The sequence below is a fragment of the Dysidea avara genome, chromosome 9 (assembly GCF_963678975.1).
Source record: "Dysidea avara chromosome 9, odDysAvar1.4, whole genome shotgun sequence".
Classification (NCBI taxonomy): domain Eukaryota; kingdom Metazoa; phylum Porifera; class Demospongiae; order Dictyoceratida; family Dysideidae; genus Dysidea; species Dysidea avara.
In genome coordinates this window covers 9,467,850-9,487,846 of record NC_089280.1, presented here as the reverse complement: position 1 = coordinate 9,487,846, position 19,997 = coordinate 9,467,850, and the positions used below count along the sequence as shown (strand labels likewise).

The window sequence follows — 19,997 nt, the reverse complement described above, 5'->3', positions numbered from 1 at the left end:
CGAACAATTTTGTTTCTCACGTGATCCAATCCGGGTCAGACCAGGATAAATTGTAAACCGGGTCAGACCCGGATGACCCGGAGAAAATATGACCCGGATGACCCGACCCGGTTTCAACGCTGGTAAGAGTGGCTAAAAATCTAAATACTCTAACAGAACAGTCAATTTCTCCAATAGACTGAACATCCATCAACTCTTCCAAACAAACACCAATGTGTACGCTGAAATTGAACCTCTTCTTGACCAGTGCACACGCACTGCTGCTATAACCATTGTTTAAAGGTTACTATACTATCCCTTTATGTACTGCAATCCACAAGCAAATATTAACCACAAAAGATGCTGATTTATTACAACAGGATATCAGCTCATTCGCTGAATGGACTTCACTATGGTAGATAAGTTTAACATAACAAAGTGCTGCTGTGTACATTTCTCCCCTCACATCTTCCCAATTATTACTCACTTTATGGTACTTTATTACCATGTACAGATCACTGTCAATATTTTGGGGTCATATTTCAATCAAACCGGACAGACATGTTCATGAGAAAATATAGCAAATAGCATGCTAGGCCTACTACAAAGGAACATCATCAGCTTACACAAAAGAACTAGCATACAAAGCACTAGTTCACCAAAATTTGAGTATGCCTGCACAGTTTGGTCACATTGGCAACAATATTTTATAGACAATCTTGAGAAAGAAAGTCCAGTGGAGTGCTGCTCCATATGCATTGTAATGTTTACGATCTACGTACAGTGTAACATCCTTACTCCAAAATCTCTGATGGGAGCCCTTAGAAGTCTGTCAAATGAAAGCTCACTTGCATATTATGTTTTTAATGTTTAACAATCTTGCAGAAATTCCATACCTTTAATATACGTACTCTGCCATCAGCAATAACATCAAAAGATGCCATCACCACTGTGCTGTCCTGTAGAAACTCCTTCATCCCAAACAAATTACCCAGCAACATGATTGATAGTGACACATTAGATAATTTCAAACACACCTTAAGTAGTTAAAGTCTAAGTAGCTAAAGTCTTTGAGCAGGCTGTAGGACCAGGTGTCCTACAGACCTTCAGCACTTGTGCTGTAAAGCATTAATAAATAAACTGGTGTCCATTTGGTTCTACTTCGGGTACTTAGAGATAATGAGTTACTCTCTAGAATTCCTATGGATATAATTACATGAAAATAACAAGGAGAAATCATCCTGACCACCTGGTAGACTCCTGTAAGCGTTCGAGCGTAAATCGGATGGCTGCAGGTTCGAGGCTACCTAGGTCCAGTCATGGATTTTTTCTCCTTTCTCCAACTTTTCAAACACACCTTAAGTAGTTAAAGTCTAAGTAGCTAAAGTCTTTGAGCAGGCTGTAGGACCAGGTGTCCTACAGACCTTCAGCACTTGTGCCGTAAAGCATAAATAAATAAAAAATAAAATAATTTTAAGTATAATTACTTTTAGTAGCAACTGCAGTGTCAAAATTAATTGTATGGTCTTGCTGCACTGTGCATCTGTGTATAACCTTCGCTGAGTGAAGTTTCATAGTAATGGTATTATAAAAATCATAAGTTATCAATTCTTGAAAGTCTATTCTAATGTGCATACGTATAGTAACTTCAGTTCTAGCCACAAACTCGATAGTTTGGTTGAAATGCTTCCTTTTGCAATTAATCCTAGTAAAATTTTAAGCATCTATATAAAGTTACCATGGCTACAGCATCTGAAATTTCCTGGCAAAATGAAATTAAAATGTGAGCAAACAAAACTGACAAAAATAATGTGTTTGTTCACAAAATGTCTCTGTTGTACATATTTCCCTACTATATATACTGTATGTAGAGGTGTACCGATAATCGGATCGGGTACAATATCGGCCACCAATATGGTATTTTTTACCAATATCGGTACTATGATCAGTACAGAACAGCAGGAGGACCGATATCACTACCGATATTTATGCAGTAGCAGTTTGTACATAAACGGATTATACATTGGTTTTCTACGTTATCCATGTGGCTCTGGCTCATTGTTCACTGCAACAAGTGCCACACTACGAGAAGCCATATAAATACACGCAATTCTAGTGTGTGTTGCTGGAAAGCTTATCACAGTCTTTACAAATGAAGCAACTTATACAGTACCTTTGTAATAAAAGAAGGATCACAGGATAACCAAGAAAGCTTGCTGTACCAGCTTACTCACAAGCCATTAGAATGCGGAGTAATACATAAATATCCGTTTAAGGCTTCATGGGAGTATACAGAAAAATGTTTGTGGATGCCTAATTGTCTGGATTGCACAATAGAAACCCAAGTTGTATACCACCACATGCAGAGTATAGCAATGAATACACGCACATGCTGTTGTAGGGTAGGTAAATCACTCTTTCATTTGCTTAAAATATTAATGCAAATATCGGATCGACTATCGGTTATCGGCTTCTTTTGGTTGCATCAATATCAGATATCGGTATATGCCAAAAACCCATATCGGTACACCTCTACTTGTATGCTGCATTTGAAAGTGCAGGTACATATACGCAGATGCACACATAAAGTTCTTTACTGTATCAACAAAGTATATACGTACCAAAGGAGATGCTTTACAATAATGATAGTGTGAATCAGAAATTCCCAACCATACATAAATGCCTTTCCTTGGTAAAATTGAAAATGTTTTTAAAGCATAGATTCAGTAACATTGCTGGTTGTGATTTCATCTTTTAGTGTTAGCATTATAAGACTAGCAACTACTCCAGCTTTCATTCGCTGGGCATTCAAAGATAACACAATGGATACACAGTGTGATCCAGTATTGGGACTAGCAGTAAAACTGCTGTATTGTTGATCAGAAGTATCCAGTCAAGTGAAAACACACCAGTGAATTCATGAATTCTTGATTGCACAAGCTATGATGGTACTTGAAATATGTATTATATGTAGTTCAATTGTCACATTCACATGAAGTATGCATAATGTAGCAATTGTTTCTTGGCTACGAAATCCACACTAAGTGTTGGGTGGAACGGCAACAAACAAGTTGTAAGTTTTTGAATCATTACATGCAGTTTAAAACATTAGTCATGTAATTTTTATTAGTTTACTATATATTATACTATAGCTATTATAGCAAAACGTTTTGGTATGACAAAATGGTATCCATGTCAACTTACAGCAACATGTTTGCCTGCTATATAAAAATTTCCCACACTGTACAGTACAATTATAAATATATACAACATATATTACCACGCGGTGGCTACCATACAAAAACAGTTGCATAAATTATCATTTAGTAAAATACTGCAAGTCCTTGTCTCGTTTTCTACGTACAAAGTTATGTACAGCATATCTGAATAGTATAAAGCTAACCAATGATATAGCTGTTACCATGGTATACATTCCTATGGCAAATCCATTAGACTGATCATCGCATTTACACAGTGAACGATGACAAATACCAAAGGTTCTGAATATGTGGCTATTGAACAGTGACAGTATTATCACAAGAACAGCTCCTAGTAATGCAGCAAAGCCTTCGGTGAAAAACAGACAGCCCAACAGTAGTCCTTTCATGTAACCAGGTGACTGGGCATAAATGAACTCCACAACTGTAGGAAAAAATCAAAAAAAATTTTATGATAATCATAGTTTATAATGGAGACTCAGTATACAAGTTAGTGTACAGTAATGCATTTGCAAAGTAGCACATTAATAATACCTCACAATTAAAGAAAAGCACAGTTTTCCAATAGAACAATAAACTAATCTAATAGAACAATCAATCTAGGAATTATGAAAATGTGTTGGCAATGTAACAAATTGTGGCATTGTTTAGAATACACAAACAGTCATTGTGATACTCTAGAGTATTCTGTAGATTACTCTGCTTGTAACAGTGACAATTAACGTAGGTATGTTAATTGTATTGCGCTTTTAGACATTAACAAAATGTAGGAGACTTTGTAGCCTCCTAATGCTATTTCAGAGCATAAATTTACCCTGAGGAGCATGTCCCAGACTCCCGGCTATGTTTATGCACGCTGCATTTTCATAGCACATCCTCTTGTACGTATCTCATGATAATCTCTGATTTAAATATCACATCAGAATAAATTAAGTGTATGACCTCCATTCACTGCAGTTCATGGATGGCCTGACCGCTTAAAATTCCTGGCCCTGATTGAAGGTGCATGGCTACTTGTGCAGAAAGGAATCTCTCAAAAACACAGCATATTGAAGTGTACATAAATTGGATACTTTATAATACATGTGGTAGTGGAAGCACCTTATCCAACAACTCTAAGAAAGGCTCTGTCACAAACAATACATATCACAATCAACCTTGTACTACAACTTACTTGCAGGTTTTGAAAATGCTTTAGCAACTCCATGAAAAATAAACTGTGGTATGACCATAGATACACCAATGTTTGAAGCAACATAATATACAGTTTGGGTAGAATTACTGTCAGTGTCTGTCAAATTTCTATCATAACTATAGTAATCAGGAACCCTGACAGTGTTAACTAGTGTTACAGTGTCACTGAATTCTTCATGTCTCCATACTTCAAGGGCTAAAGCACACACAATACTCAACATACTCAAACACATCCCTACTGTGATTCTGTTGAACATTGTTCCCACCCACTGACAACATGGTATGGGATAAATTATTCTATCCAATACTGGAATAAGAATTAGTATCAACAATGCAGTAAAACCCAACATTAATTGAGGTGAGACGTAAAGTTCACAAACGTCTCTCGTAAATGTTTGGCTGTTATTAACACATGTATAGGATGACGTGTTGGTAAGAAACGAATCTTGAGGAAACTTCATGTGAGCCACTTGTACAAGGTAGACACTGTACAGCTAAAATAAGCAAAAAAATTCAATAAAAGCATAAAACACTGTTTTCAATAAAAGAAAAGGTACACATCAGTGATATGCATATCAAACAGTATGGTAGTACTGTTTAAGTAGGGATTCCCCCAAAAGTTACACATGTCGCTAAAATTCTGCTTTTAAAAATCATCCTAGAGACATCTTATCTGATGAAAATCACCTTTATGAATAATATAACATCAAATACAGCATTAAAAACAAGAAAACACTTACAGACAACTAAATATAATTTTTTTTAAATCACTGAAACTCTAATCTGCTTGCCTGCCTGCCCGCCTGCCTTCCAGCCTGACCACATTGCAAGGCTGGAGGCCAAACAAAGCAACACACAGCCACCATTTTATGCCACAATAACAAATTTACCAGTGGTATGTGCCTTTTGGGGTTCCGACGAGTATGTACCCTCTGCACCTTGTCTTTTCTTTCATCTTTAATCAGGCTGTTCATCCTCTTCTTCATGCAATGAAGCCATATCAAGGTGTTAATTTACCGTATCAACACTTTCCTTGAGCAGCATATCTGGCCACCTGTTTTCTCCTTTACACTGAATATTAAAAAGGTGGCCAAATTACTAGAGTTAAAGCAATTACGGTAACTAAGAATGCAGCAAGACTGCACAAGTCAATGATAAAGGACCAAAGGTAAAATGTAACTGGGTCTGGGAAAACCGGTCTTATCGGCCATAACAGCAGATTCCAAAATTCTACCTTTGAAAATCATCCTAGAAACATCTTATGTGACTAAAATCACCTTTATGGAATAGTACTAGTCCATACAATATGCAAGTAGAGAAAAAATTGGAATTTTCAACTAGAGTAGGGACCATAGCACATCGATAAAAAGTACTGAAACAAGCTGGAGTAGTGCACGATATTAAATCACAGTAAAACAATAAGAAGTGTTATATTCTGTAACTTGCATCATAAAGCCAATTGAATGCTTACTAAATGCTCAAAATTGCATTGCCATAGCACAAAAGGTACAAAATGTTATCAGTGATGAAAGTGTGAAAAGTAGGCAAAAATCATGTGCCCACATGCCCTATTTTTGCAGGCCCAGTCACAAATTATGAATAATATAATGTACTTAACAAAATTTAACAATAATTTCATGTTTCTTGTTTTCATACAGCTATTCCAAGGAACTCCATGCTATCAACAACATTACGTTGATTTAGACAATGATGTATCTTTCCATGATAATGTAATTGTTATGTCTTGAACAATAATAATAATAACTATATAATGTGTCAGCACAGTACGTACAATAACATAGAAACACACAAAAGGTAAAAGTTACAAACTCGTATTTACATCAGACCGCTGAGTTAACAGGGTGTTGTTCTCTCTTTTTCCGATTCCTCATCAGAAATACTAGATTTTTTCTTACGCCATGGTTTTCCAAGTCTTTCCTGTTTGAGCATAGGTGGTTTGAGCAACTCAACAGTGTCGCCGGCCTGATCTTGTCATTAGACCATAGCTTGACAGTACGCCATACGAAAGTTTCCATTGTATTTTTGAATTCACAGCAAATTTTGCATCTATTATTATCAATTTTAGTCAAATGACAAGGGTTGCACAAAAGGCTGGGCCTGCAAACGTGCATCTGAGTAGAGGAACACTATCACCATCCACTTCGAAGTCTAACCACATCATAGTTAGTGCATGCTGAGTGACTTGTAGCTAACTGTTTCGTAGCTATCCACTTCTGAACTGTTTAGTCCTCGACACTGAAAGCTTCTTACTAGCATGCACTGCTAACAATGAAGAACGCTTATGAACCTAGGCCTGAACTGCTGCCATGTCATGCTACCTGCACTAAAACCATGCAGTCACACCTGTTTGCATACTGTATACTTTGCGCCTCAAAAAATTTAATCGCTCGACTGTGACAAGGTACAATGGGAGTAGCTATGAATGACAATGTTCCACACAGGAGAAGCGCCGAACGGTGATGCAAGGTGAGTATCAAATTCAATGAATATATGTATTGTGCAATCATGCAAACCACAATTTTATTGTCCGGATTTTTAAATCCGGATATTTAAATTCTTACTCGGAAATTCAACAAATTACCCAGAAACTTGCCGGTTGCCGGACGTTATTTCGAGTACTGCTACTCTAGTTGAAAATTCCTTTTTTTTGTGTGTACTTGCTTGTTAACTTTTTTTGTAAAATAAAATTATTGACTGGTGAACCCACGCATACCGCATCAAAAGAAAGAAATGGCACCGTGCGCCACAGCTATCAAGTATTGTCTGAGTATCCATTACACTTTGTTGCCAGTTATGTTTAACCCGTTACATAGTATTACGATTCAAAAACTGTTCGAAGAGCACCTCTGCAATCAAAGTAGCCACCATGAAAAATATGGACGATTTCCATTAGGAAGGGAAGCCATCGCACGTTACCACTAAATCGACACCCTTCACTGTCAACAAAGATGAATGGGACACAAGGAGGACACTGGTAAGTCCATGAAGAATGCATTGTACGTATTGTGATATGCCAAAAGGCACACGTCCGGCTAAAGCGACGTCAAACAGTGAAAAAGTCAAGCCCATAGCCTTAGCCGTTATCGAGTTATGCTTGTCTGAAGGCATCTGTTACTCAGTCAGTTATTCAGTAGAAAATTCAATTCAATAATGTAAAAAAAAATCCATAGCGACTTCTTTTCATGTGCCACTCCCAAACCTTAAAGTTTGCGGTCCCTACTACACAGTACTATCGTACTGTATGGTAATATATAGCAAAACACTTACAGGTGGCTGGATATAGAATTTTAAAACATCACCCAAACTCAAATTTTAGTCTCACTGCCTCACTGCAAACTGCCTGACCACAGTCACAAGGCTAGAGGCCAAACAAAGCAGCGCAAGGCCACCATTTGATGCCACAATAACAATTCACCAGTGGGATGTGCCTTTTGGAGTTCCGACGAGTGTAGGCCCTCTGCGCCTTGTCTTTTCTTTTATCTTCAATCAGGCTGCTTGTCTTCTTCTTAATTAAATACAGCCAAATCAAGACGTTAATTTTCCGTATCAGAAGGACTTCAGTTCTGGCGCTACTACAAGAGGTATACTAGCTAGATATCTGCAACTTTGCTATTGGGATCCTGTTTGTGATAGGTTTGCGACCACACCCATCAAATAAATATCTAGGTGGAGTAATAGTGACAGAGTATGGGACCACACCTCTTAACAATCTAGCTATTTATTTAACAGTAAATGGAATGACTTCGCCCCTTATTGGTTTAGCTAGCTGCACACTCCTTGGCTGATTTGAGATACTCTAATACAACAATCATGTGTAATATTCTAATAGAACAGTCACAAGTTACACTGTAGTAGCAAGGTCACATGACTTTAAAAAGTAGAAGAAACTCGACTTTTAGTTATAGCACATTGTAAAGCATGAAAAAATGCAGCAGATTGATATAACATTATAGGTTTGCCACATTTGCTTTTGTAATAGCTAGTAACCATTAAATAAACAAGTAGGTACTTCTCCAGACACCTTAAGCATCATTGGTAGCCATGGCACAAAACAAAAACAAGTGACGTACTGTATGCGGGATTACATCACTTTGTATTACAAAGTGCGTAGCATTTCCAATGAACTATCATTGACACTTAAGTTGTATAATTGTGACCGGGCCTGCGATGTTGGCACAAACTACGTGCATCCTGTCACTCTACAAGTCATATCTTGGTATTGGAACAGAATATTTGCATTCTGTAACTTGCATTAGAAAGCCAATTAAATGCTTACTATGAGCAGAAAAGTACATTGCCATAGCATATTGGTACAACAAGTTATGAGTGATGGAACTTTGAGAAAATATGCAAATATCATGTGCCCACATACCCTATTTTCACAGGCCCAGTCACAATTATTGTAATGAGCAAAACCTGTTCAACCAAGAGTTCATACTAATGTAATACTCGTCAATAACTAACACTCAAGCAACTAATAACTTTAATATCCCAGACTGAATAATGTACAACATAGCAAGACTTTATAAATACAGGATACAGGAAATTAACTAAGTGATGTCATATGATTACAAATATATTCATGTGTTGTTACATCAGCAATGTGTGTGTGTACAAGTCAGTTCAATAATACACTTTATTACATCTGCCCCTCCTAGCTTTGGCTCGTTCTCAAGGACGATAGTGGTCTGGTGGTCTTCTGTCCCGCGTAGGATAACGGTGCTCAGGTCCCGGTGGGTCATCATCAATAAAATGATGTTCTACTGAAGGGGGAGCCAAATCATTTTGAAGAAGCAGTGGAACTGTCTCATCTGAAGTAGTAGTAGCTTGAAGCCTTGGTCTTAGTCGATTGATATGAACTGTTCTAGTTCTCCTTCCATCATGTATAGTGTATGTGATGGGACTTTTCACTGACTGGATGATCCATTTCCCTTCCCATTTGGGATCTAACTTGCCTGTTGTAGGGACAGATAACCAAACTGAATCACCTATAGCAAAAGTTCTGGAAAGAGAGTGTTCATCATAGTGCTGCTTTTGCTGTGTGTTAGCTTGGGCATTGTGTGTTTCAACAAAATCTCAGAGCTTAGATAGCTTAGCTTGAAGTTGACGCTGATATGAGGTTACATCATAAGCCAAACTAGATGGAATTGGCGGCTTGTGGGCACATCTGCCAAACATTAGCTCAAATGGTGAGACCCCAGTTGACGTATGAATGGCAGTACGGTATGCATACAGCACAAAAGGGAGATATTGTTCCCAATCATTTTGATCAACATAAGCACACAGCATTTGCAAAAGAGACCTGTTGAAGCGTTCAACTAATCCATCACCAGCAGGGTGGTAAGCTGTTGTTCATGATTTAGTGACACCGAAAGCATCGAGAGTCTGACGTAAGATGGTGCTCTCAAAGTTTCTGCCCTGATCTGAATGTAGGATGTCTGGGATACCATAGCGACAAAACACTGTTGTAAGCTCTCTGGTAATGGTTGCAGCTGTTTGATTAGGTATTGGTATGGCCTCTACCCACTTGGTCATGTAGTCTTGAATAACCAAAAGATAACGGTTGTAATGTTGGGAAGTGGGAACTTCCAAAATATCTACTGCTACCATCTCCCAGGGCTTGCCAATGGGCACAGTGGTCAAAGGGGCACGAGTTGGTTTTGCAGGCTTAGAATGCTGACAAACTAAACATTCTCTTTCTATGTCTTGCAACATTCCAACCCAGTACCCAACTTGACGTACCCTGGCTGTTGTCTTCTCAAATCCTAAGTGGGCAGCAGATACAGCATCATGATGCTGATATATAACATAGCGGAGCGGTATGACTCTGGGATGAGAGGAACCAATACTGTATTAAGGCTAGGTGATGGTGTATACCTTCAACATACTAACCCATCATGCAGGCACAACTGTGACCAAAGCTGTTTGTATCGAGAGTAAGGATGTGTATGCCATACAGAATTATGAGGTGGGGCCGATTGATTTTGACTCAGTGCTTCATAAATTTGTTGGATAATGGGATCGTTAAATTGTTGCTGGCGTAATTCTTCAGTGAACAGATGTAGCTGTGTAGTTGCAGCAGTGTGTGCTTTTCTAGAGAGTGCATCTGCATTGCCATTGTCCTGCCCTTTGCGATATGTAATAGTGAAGTCATATTCCTGAATGGCGAGTGCCCATCTGGCAAGGAGGCCTTCCATTTCTGTGCAGATAACCACTGCAAAAGAGCATGGTCAGTAATGATAGAGAACTGTCTACCTAACAAATAATGTCGAGACTGTTGTAAGGACATGGACAACAGCTAAGCACTCTTTTTGAATTACACTATAGTGTTGCTCTGAAGTTGAGAGAGCTCTACTAGTGTATGCTACAACATGGCTACTTTGTTCAAGTACAGCACCAATACCTGTGGCACTGGCATCTGTATATAGTTGAAATTGTTTAGCAGCTGTAGAAAAGTCGGGATATTTAAGTATTGGGGCACACAAAAGGGCATCTTTTAGTTGTTTAAAAGCTAATTCACAAGACTTGTCCCACACATAAGAGGTCCCTTTGTTGGTTATGTTGTACAATGGGGCTGCGATATCTGCAAATTTGTGGATGTAACGACAATAGTAAGATGCAAGCCCCTGAAAACTTCTACGGTTGCCTGGCTCAGATGGAGTAGGCCAGTTACGAACTGCAGATACTTTCTCAGGATCGGGGGACATACCAGTTGCTGAAAAATTGTGCCCCAGATATGTAACGGAAGACAAGCCAATGTGGCACTTGCTGCCACGAAATGTAAGTCCAGCATTGGACATACGCCGAAACAAAGTGTCAAGGTGCTGTATGTGTTCCTGTAGATTGGCAGAATGGACTAATAAGTCATCTAAATACGTAGTGACAAATGATAAATCACCACAGATAGAGTTAATAAGCCTTTGAAATGATGAAGGAGCCCCAGAAAGGCCAAACGGCATTCTACGAAATTGGAACAACCCAAACCCAGGCCCAGGACAAAAAGCAGTTTTGGGTTGGTCCTTGCTATGAACTGGTAACTGCCAATACCCACTCCTGAGGTCAAGGGTAGAGAAAACTGTGCAACCCATCAAGCAGTCCCGGACTTCATCAGGCCTAGGAAGTGGGTAAGCATCCTTAACTGTGTGTTTATTCAGCTCCTGGTAATCAACACACAAGCGTACCTCCCCATTCTTCTTACAAACAAACACAGCAGGGGCCATCCATGGGCTAGAACTAGGCTCAATTATTCCCTGTTGCAACATGGTGTTTATTTGCTGCTGTACTTCTGCACGGTAATTCCCTGGTATTCTTCTAGGTGGTATTTTTACAGGGTTACCAGTTGTGGGAATGAAGTGTTCTGCAACTGTGGTATGCCCGGGGAAGGTACGAAACAGCTCTTTGTGAGCTTCAACAAGCGACAAAAGGGCTGGATCACCACATTCAGGCAGATCATAACTTGAGGTTTTAACATCAAAGATGGGGACAGCATAGTCATCTATGGCTTACTCAGGTGACTGGGATACACACGAAACTGGTGATGCTTTCATCTTAACTGCCTTAGTTGCTTCAAGCAGTGGCTCCATTTCAGGTGGAAGTTTAGTCACAGCACTATTGTGTATGGTAACAGGTGATGTTGTGAAGTCAAGTAATAAGCAATGCTTTTGCATGAAGTCAACACCTACAATCACAGGTGTGATTAGTGACCTAACTACAACAAAACAGTGGTCTGCTTTTACATTACCTAGCTGTATGTTTGTTGTGATTTGTCCCAAAACTGAAATGGGCTCGCCAGCTGCTGACACTAACTGCAGTCCCTGTGGGGGTTTAGCTAGTTTGTGGTTAGGTGTAACAAGGTTCTCTCTTACTAACGAAACAGATGACCCTGAGTCAACCATTATCTCAACTACTCTACTTTCTAGTACACCATTAATTATGGACCCTTGTGTCCTTACTGCTGCTACAACTACACTACTAAAACAATCTACATTACTACACAAAGGGCTCACTGCTTTCAGAGGCGCCCCCAGCCCGTGCGAGACGCCCCTTGTCCGTTTCCCGAACGACAGTCCTTCGCGAGGTGGCCCATCCTTCCACAATTAAAACATTGCTTTAATCTCGGGCAATTACACTGTACATGACCAGGCTGGCTACAATGGAAACAGAGGAGTCTGGCTGGCTGCTGGGAGGTTCTCTGATTAGTTGCCATGGCGGCCACCTGTTCAGTCAGGGCAGCGACTTGCTCTGTTAGGGCTTCCACACGGTCAATTGGCTGCTGAACAGCTGCTAATTTTTCACCAGGATTCTCAGCATCAATAGTCATCAACAACTTTGCTCGCTGCATCAGCTGCCCCAAGTCATTAATCTCTCCTGCTGCACACAATCGCTTGCTTATTCCCAGGGGGAGTCCCATTAGAAACTGGTGCATCACTAACTGTTGGCGTGTTGTCGCATCTGCTGCTGGCATAGCTCGATCTATTAGCCTTTTTAGTTCGTGACAGTATACAGACAATGACTCGCCAGGATGCAACCGTCTGCGATGAAAGTCATTCATCGACACAAACCGTACTGGCCCCATTCTCTCCAGAGGATGTTTTTCTTAGCTAGGTTATAACTTGCTTGCTGCTCTGCGGTCAACTCTAGCCAGGTAACAAGTGCTTCTCCCTCTAATAGTGTCGGAAATTTCTTTGCTTTCATTTCGTCGTTCCAGTCATTTGCACTGCAGCAGATCTCGTAACGCTTGAACCATTCAGTTGGGTCACCTTCTGAGAAGATCCTGGGCAAACTGATGAGCTTGGAACTCGTTGCAGCTGTGCTAGGGATAGACATGACCAACTTCAACCGTCCTCTGCTACCAATGTAATACTCGTCAATAACTAACACTCAAGCAACTAATAACTTTAATATGCCAGACAGAATAATGTACAACATAGCAAGACTTTATAAATACAGGATACAGGAAATTAACTAAGTGATGTTATATGATTACAAATATATTTATGTGTTGTTACATCAGCAATGTGTGTGTGTACAAGTCAGTTCAATATTACACTTTATTACACTAATATAAAGGGAGGGAGAGTATCCAATGCCTGTATTGCCTTTTAAAAACACACTGCGTTATAATGTTACATCATATCCGAATATTTTAGTATAATTTCAGTAAACTGCAGCACAAGGCTTCGCCGCAAAAGAACCATTGATAGGTGTTGATAGACATTGATATATCAAAGGGAAGACCTGCAATTGCTTAAAGTGTTTGGTATTACCCACTGCGCTTGTTTGTTCATAGGGCATGATATTTAACCACCGTCACCGTTTCCTTTGTAACCTTGCGAAATTGAATGGAGCCTGCTGGTGGTTGTATTAGAGTTGCATCACCTCCACCGGCTGTGTTGTCAGCAGTGCTTGAGGATGAGCTTGTGGATCGTGATATATCTTATGAGAAACCACCTGCTTTGTTCTCCCATACAAGTTTTGTTCTGGTGGTTACTTACACTGAATCGTCGGTGTCTCCTTCACCGACTGGGTCATTGGTAGTATTCTTCACTTTCTTGCTGGTGTCTGTACTAAAACTGTCTTCAATGTCCTGTTCTTCATTGAGAGAATAACAGTGTCCTCCAGATCATTTCTAATGCACTGAAAAAAAATTGATTGCGTCTGCGTAACCTGCATCATTAACCGCAATATTGTGCGCTTATAGCTCTTTGAGCAAGTTAACATGCTTTGGTGATGATCACTATTGCATAATATTATAACGCAGCATGTTTTGAAGGGGCAATTAAGCATTGGATACTCTCCCTCCCTTTATATTATTATGAGTTCTTGGTTCAACCCATGAACTGGACCACTTCTACACATGGTGAACAACGATACTCTTCTCCCATATGATTTCTATGGAAAGAACTTACATTGGAGCTTAACCAAATGCCTTTCTACTCTGATCATGAAGAAACTCACCAGAAGACCACCATTTTAAGTCAACACCATGAAACCAATGAACCTACTGCCTAACCCGTCTACAGGAAATTTATGGGAGTAAAAAATTTCACAATTTTTGCAGGATTTTGACATCACTAACTGTAGCTACGTTACGTAGCTGTGCTACAACAAAAAAAACTAGTATTTAAAAACATCGTTAATTTTAAAATGAAGTAGGGATCTATGCAAGCTGTAATACCATCATTCATCTCTTGTTTCACTACTTTTTATTGCATAGATCCCTACTTCATATTTTAAACTAGGCATGCGCCCACAGCCGGCCTTCGTGTGGGCGCGAGCCTGGTTTACTGAGATTGTTTTCATAAAAACGTGTGTGTGTGTACCTATCTATCTATCTATCTATCTATCTATCTATCTATCTATCTATCTATCTATCTATCTATCTATCTATCTATCTATCTATCTATCTATCTATCTATCTATCTATCTATCTATCTATCTATCTATCTATCTATCTATCTATCTATCTATCTACCTATCTATGTTTGTCTGTATGCGCCCACGTGAGCAAATCCTTTTAGTGGTAAAGGCAGTCAGCCTATGAAAATTAAACACTAAATGAGCCCCGTAATAAACTTGAGCATAGGCAAGGTTTGCACTGAGGCAGTTTCTTGCCGGTTTGAAATACGGGTGTAGTGACTCTCTACGGGGTTTTCGATCAACGTGATTCGGAATCGCACTGATTCTACAACTGATTCTGTGATTCCGCCATTGATTCCTGTGATTCTGGGTGATTCCTCGTGATAATTTTATTGATTCACATTTCCAAATAAGGATACAAACATAGAAATACAGAGAAAGACAAAGATTTAAAGGAAGTTTTAACAAGTTTGTGATTCCTGATTCCAGAATCACGTCTGAACCATTGACGTAATTCCTAGAGTTGTGGACCCCTCGGTCTCTACATACGCGTACGAAAATGAAGGGTAGCCCTGAGGTTTTGTAGAGAATTAGCAGGGAAAAACACTATAGATGAACTATAAAATACTTGAGAAGATACTTCCGTGCATAATAATTTGTTGACAGCGGTTTGTTCGAAATGCGCTTCCTTAGCAATGCATAGCAACGTAATTAGAGGATTAAGAAATAATTCACCAATTACGAAATCTGAAATTACAATAACTATGCATAATAATAATTATTGCATTATTACAATAACTTTGCAGCTATGTATCTAGCGCCTGGTTTTTGGAAGTAGCACAACATCAATTTGTTTAAATACTAGTAATACTCTAATAGCTGCATTGGCATAAGCTACAGTACAATAGCCCATACATCCTATTTCTTATCTCTAGTAACTCCCTTGCCAAAGTGGAGCACTTAATCAAGAGCTGAAAAGCTAAATAGCAATAATGAAACTTGTGTGAAAAATGATGCAGGCTAAGGTTATTGATAAGCAATAAGTATGACTCCGTGTAAAGTTGTATGAACTATTTAAAAGCTACACTATTATAGCTAACAGCTTAACACCTCTTGTAAAATGTATACAGCTGGCTAATTTTGTTGTTAGATCCGAGGATATTAGCCAATAGAAAAATAATAATAATTAAAACTAATTGAAATAATTTATACTGAACTAATTTGAAATTAAAGGCTTGAAATCAGAAAATTTTGCATATTTAAGAAATAATGTGAAATTTCGTATACGATTTTGGTGTGACTGACCCCTTGCTCGCGTGGCCAGACCGCTTTTTCTCCCACAGCACTTATCAATTGGAAATAAATGCCTTTCAATCGATAAGTGCCGTGGGAGAAAAAAGCAGTCTGGCCACACGAGACTAGACTTGGAGAGGTTAAAATGAGTGAGATTTACTTACTTATTTATTTATTAAGGCTTTATAGCACAAGTGCTGAAGGTCTGTAGGACACCTGGTCCTACAGCCTGTTTAAAGTTGTTACAGAAAGTGTGTTTGAAAAGGTGGAGAAAGGAGAAAAAATCCATGACTGGACCTCAAACCTGCAGCCATCCGATTAACGCTCGAACATTTACAGGAGTCTGCCAGACGGTCAGGATGTTTTCTCCTTGTCAATTTCATGTACATGTATCCAAGGAACTCTAGAGAATAAGGTCTCCTCTTCATAAAAAAAATTCCTGTATGTAAAAATTGTAAATTTGTCACTTTCTTTGGCTATTTTCAGTTAGCTACACCTCTCCATTTTCAGCCATTAGAGCACTGTGATGCCTCTCAGGTCCACACGTGTATTCATTGGAGGTGTGAAACCGTCCCTGAAGTGTGCCGTATCGCTTGATGGTTGGTACAGTAGGCTATTATCACTTAACATGATTCAGCAATGATCATTAAAGAATTGTTAAACAACATTAGATCAATTACAATCACACACATTATTGGTCCATGTGTTCACACCTACAGTCACATGTCCGTCCTCTAATGATCTTTTTCTGTACACACGGTTTAGTGCTATGCTGAGAAGTCTGAATTGAAATTGTGGAATCTCAGTTATCCGAACCCCTTAGGACCAGAGGTGGTCCATCAGTCTGAAAAGTCAATATCTCTGAAACTGTGTATAAATAAACTTAAAACAGCATAAAGAAAATTTCAGTATTACCAACTACTCTAATAGAACAGTCATTTCTGTAGTTGGGTTAACCGAGAATCCGGATAACCGAGGTTCCACTGTAAGCGAGAGTTTAATTTTCTAGGAATTGCAATGCATGAGATGGAAAACAGTACTTCTATTGGTAAATTTTCATTTATAAAGTAGAAATTAAGTGAGGCACTGTAGCAGCCAAGATAGCAGTGGTTCAATGGTTAAGGATGCAGGTATTAGGTATGGAGGTGCCTGGTTCAAAATCTGGTATAAGTTGTGTTTTCAACATTTTTGTGCACCTTTCCATACCCCGCAATGACTGCTCTATTAGAGTATCTTGATCCAGTGATTTTATACTTGTTTGGTTTTTGCTTTATAACTTTGTAGCTGTAACTCTATTGCTACCAAAAGGCACTGCTACGATAATCAGCCTATGTACACACCAATTTTCAAGTCATTCCCATACTCAGTTTACCACAAAACTTTACGTGAATAAATGCTCATAACTGAATATTCATCAGATTGACAGCAAACTCGCTATATGAATTTTTACCTTTATACGCTCTTCATTTGTGCCAAGATTGAGGCAATCAAATTTCACGATTACATTTTATAGCAACTTTTGCTAAGTATGCGAAAACAAATCAAAGCCCCCGTAACCCCTCTACGGCATAAGAAAAATCAAATCAAAACTCTGAACACACAATCTTGCAAATGGCCATTGCGAATTAATCAAATTTGCTGTGTGGTCCATCCTAACTGGTGGACAGCTATAATGCAAAATGGTGTGCTTTGGAGAAATGGCTAGACGGGTTGCCTTTTTAAGGCGTGGTCGTTTTACCTTAAATTTTCCACATACTTTCCGAATTCGCTAAGTCAAAAATGTATTACGGCTAATGGAGAAAATGAACGTTTCGGTTAACTTTAGCAAGCAAGAGTTAGCCAGCCTTCAGAACAGAAAGTATGTTATAGAGAAAGGTTCGAGCTATAACATATCCAGCGTGTAAGGTGAAGGCTGAGCGAGAAGATGCTTTTCTCTCAATCTCTGGTTTTTGGATAGCAATAAAACTCGCTGAAAACATTCTTTGTAAGACTTTGCTACTACTTAGAATGATAGACTGGATGATTTTAACTCACTTTGTACCTTTGAAGAATCAAAAACGTTAGTCAAACTATTTTAAAAATGGGTTTTTTGTTGACTTCTTGACCAACATTGTAATCATGCGTAAAACGGAAAGTCGTGTTTGCTCGCATTACACAAGGGACACGCCCTAAATAGGCAATCCGTCTATAGAGCTATGCATGCATGAAACAGCTATTTTCTTTCTTTCTGTAAATATACTCACAGTGTGGCGCACCAGCTTTCTTGGCCACACGACACACTACCGTGTGTCTTGATGTTCTAACATCTGATAGTAAGTAGGACATGAGATAGTGTCTTACGTAAATTTGAGGAGGGGCAATGTCAATTACAGGAAAGGGGAGGGGAGTGAGCAAAATAACAATAACAGTAGTACTAAAGAGTAAGGACCTCCAAATGAATACTACATCCAAAAATCCATGCATGTATATCAGAACATTATTACAGAAAATAAATATTTAGTATTGACCTTAACTCTAGCACATGTAACAAACAAAAATCACATGGACTAGTCAAATTATGCATCACATCTCCCGATAACAATGATATAATATATGGATACTGTTTTAACTTACCAAAACTGAGACGCAAAAAAATCCAATCAAACAAAATAGAATTCCAAGTATCCTAAAGAATATTTTTACATCTTCAACTTTCTCATCATTAATGCAGCCAAAATGTGTACGCTTCACAAGGTCAAGTCTTGAAGGCTCTGGTCTCCCATCATAAGAAAATGCACTTCTTTCCACAGGTTTTTTTGCTGTAGCTGCATACCTTAGCACACGAAATATCAATGAAATGGTATTTCCAATGGTACCTGCTTTAGTAAACCATCCACGTCCTAACAGATTTATCACTAAAGCAATAGTACATGAAACAGTAGCTATCAAATGAATGAAACCAGCATTAACAAACGAAAGCAGGATGGTACTGAATGTGCTGACAAAGAAAATCCCAACATGTCTACACCAGTAGTACCAGTGGAAATATGAACCAAGTTCATCGGCAAAAGCTCCAGTTAACTGGTCAACACCATATGGAATGAGGTTTACATGAACGCCTGCCAGACCTACTGCGTGTATGGCACAAATTACAACAGTGATGGTAACATATCCCACCCCCGATAGATATCGTGTGGAGTAAGATTCAAACATTGCAACGTGCATAGTAAACAAACACTGTATTATAAACAGTAATAGCCAACTACAAATCAACACCTTTGCTCTTCCAAAATATCTGTCAGCTAAAAATCCCATTGGTAGACAAAATAAAAAGTGCAGTGATCGTAGTAGCAAAATTAGTGAAGGCAGCGGTAACTGTCGCGCAGATATTGTGCTGTCATTCCACTTCTGCACAGTCAGGTAAGGACCCCATCGATTGATTAAGTACAGTTCAGTGGTATAGGACACTATTTCAAGTAAAATGAACTGCAGCAGTACGAGGTAGACTCTTTTTCCGCGAGGCACAGGTCTGACAATGCAAGAGCGACGCCAAAACGATCTTTGGTAGTTGTACTCTCTAGAATTTAATCGTGCACCATTCAAGGGGTCATCCACAGTATCTTGTATTGTTGCCATTGCGAGTGTCGTTGTGAGCGGAACGACGTTTCGTATTTGAGCTGCGATAACTCTATTAACACTCCCGAAACAATTAGAATTCATTAGTGACATGTGACAGCGGTCACATGGTTACAGTATGCATGCTTGTGAATATATTGACTATACCATCAAACCTGTTGATCACTTCTTACAGACCAGATATTGTTGTTTACAATTCTGAAGCATCTTCTGTAGCTTTACTGGAACTGACTTGTCCCTTGGACTCTGAACATCACATTGAAGCAGCTAGATCTAGGAAGCAAAATAATTAAGACACAGAGTACTTACACTACTTGC

General features: G+C 39.0%; 1 protein-coding gene across 1 annotated transcript; it reads right to left on the bottom strand.

Annotated features, from left to right (window-relative positions):
- Positions 1–3,134: 3,134 nt before the first annotated feature.
- Positions 3,135–19,740, bottom strand: LOC136266022 (solute carrier family 15 member 4-like). Its single transcript, XM_066060980.1, has 3 exons — positions 18,678–19,740; positions 4,372–4,885; positions 3,135–3,621 (listed from the first exon to the last, which is right to left on the bottom strand). Exons 1-3 carry the CDS (start codon positions 19,677–19,679, stop codon positions 3,299–3,301), a joined length of 1,839 nt encoding a protein of 612 aa, XP_065917052.1. The 5' UTR covers positions 19,680–19,740; the 3' UTR covers positions 3,135–3,298.
- Between the last annotated feature and the right edge of the window lie 257 nt (positions 19,741–19,997).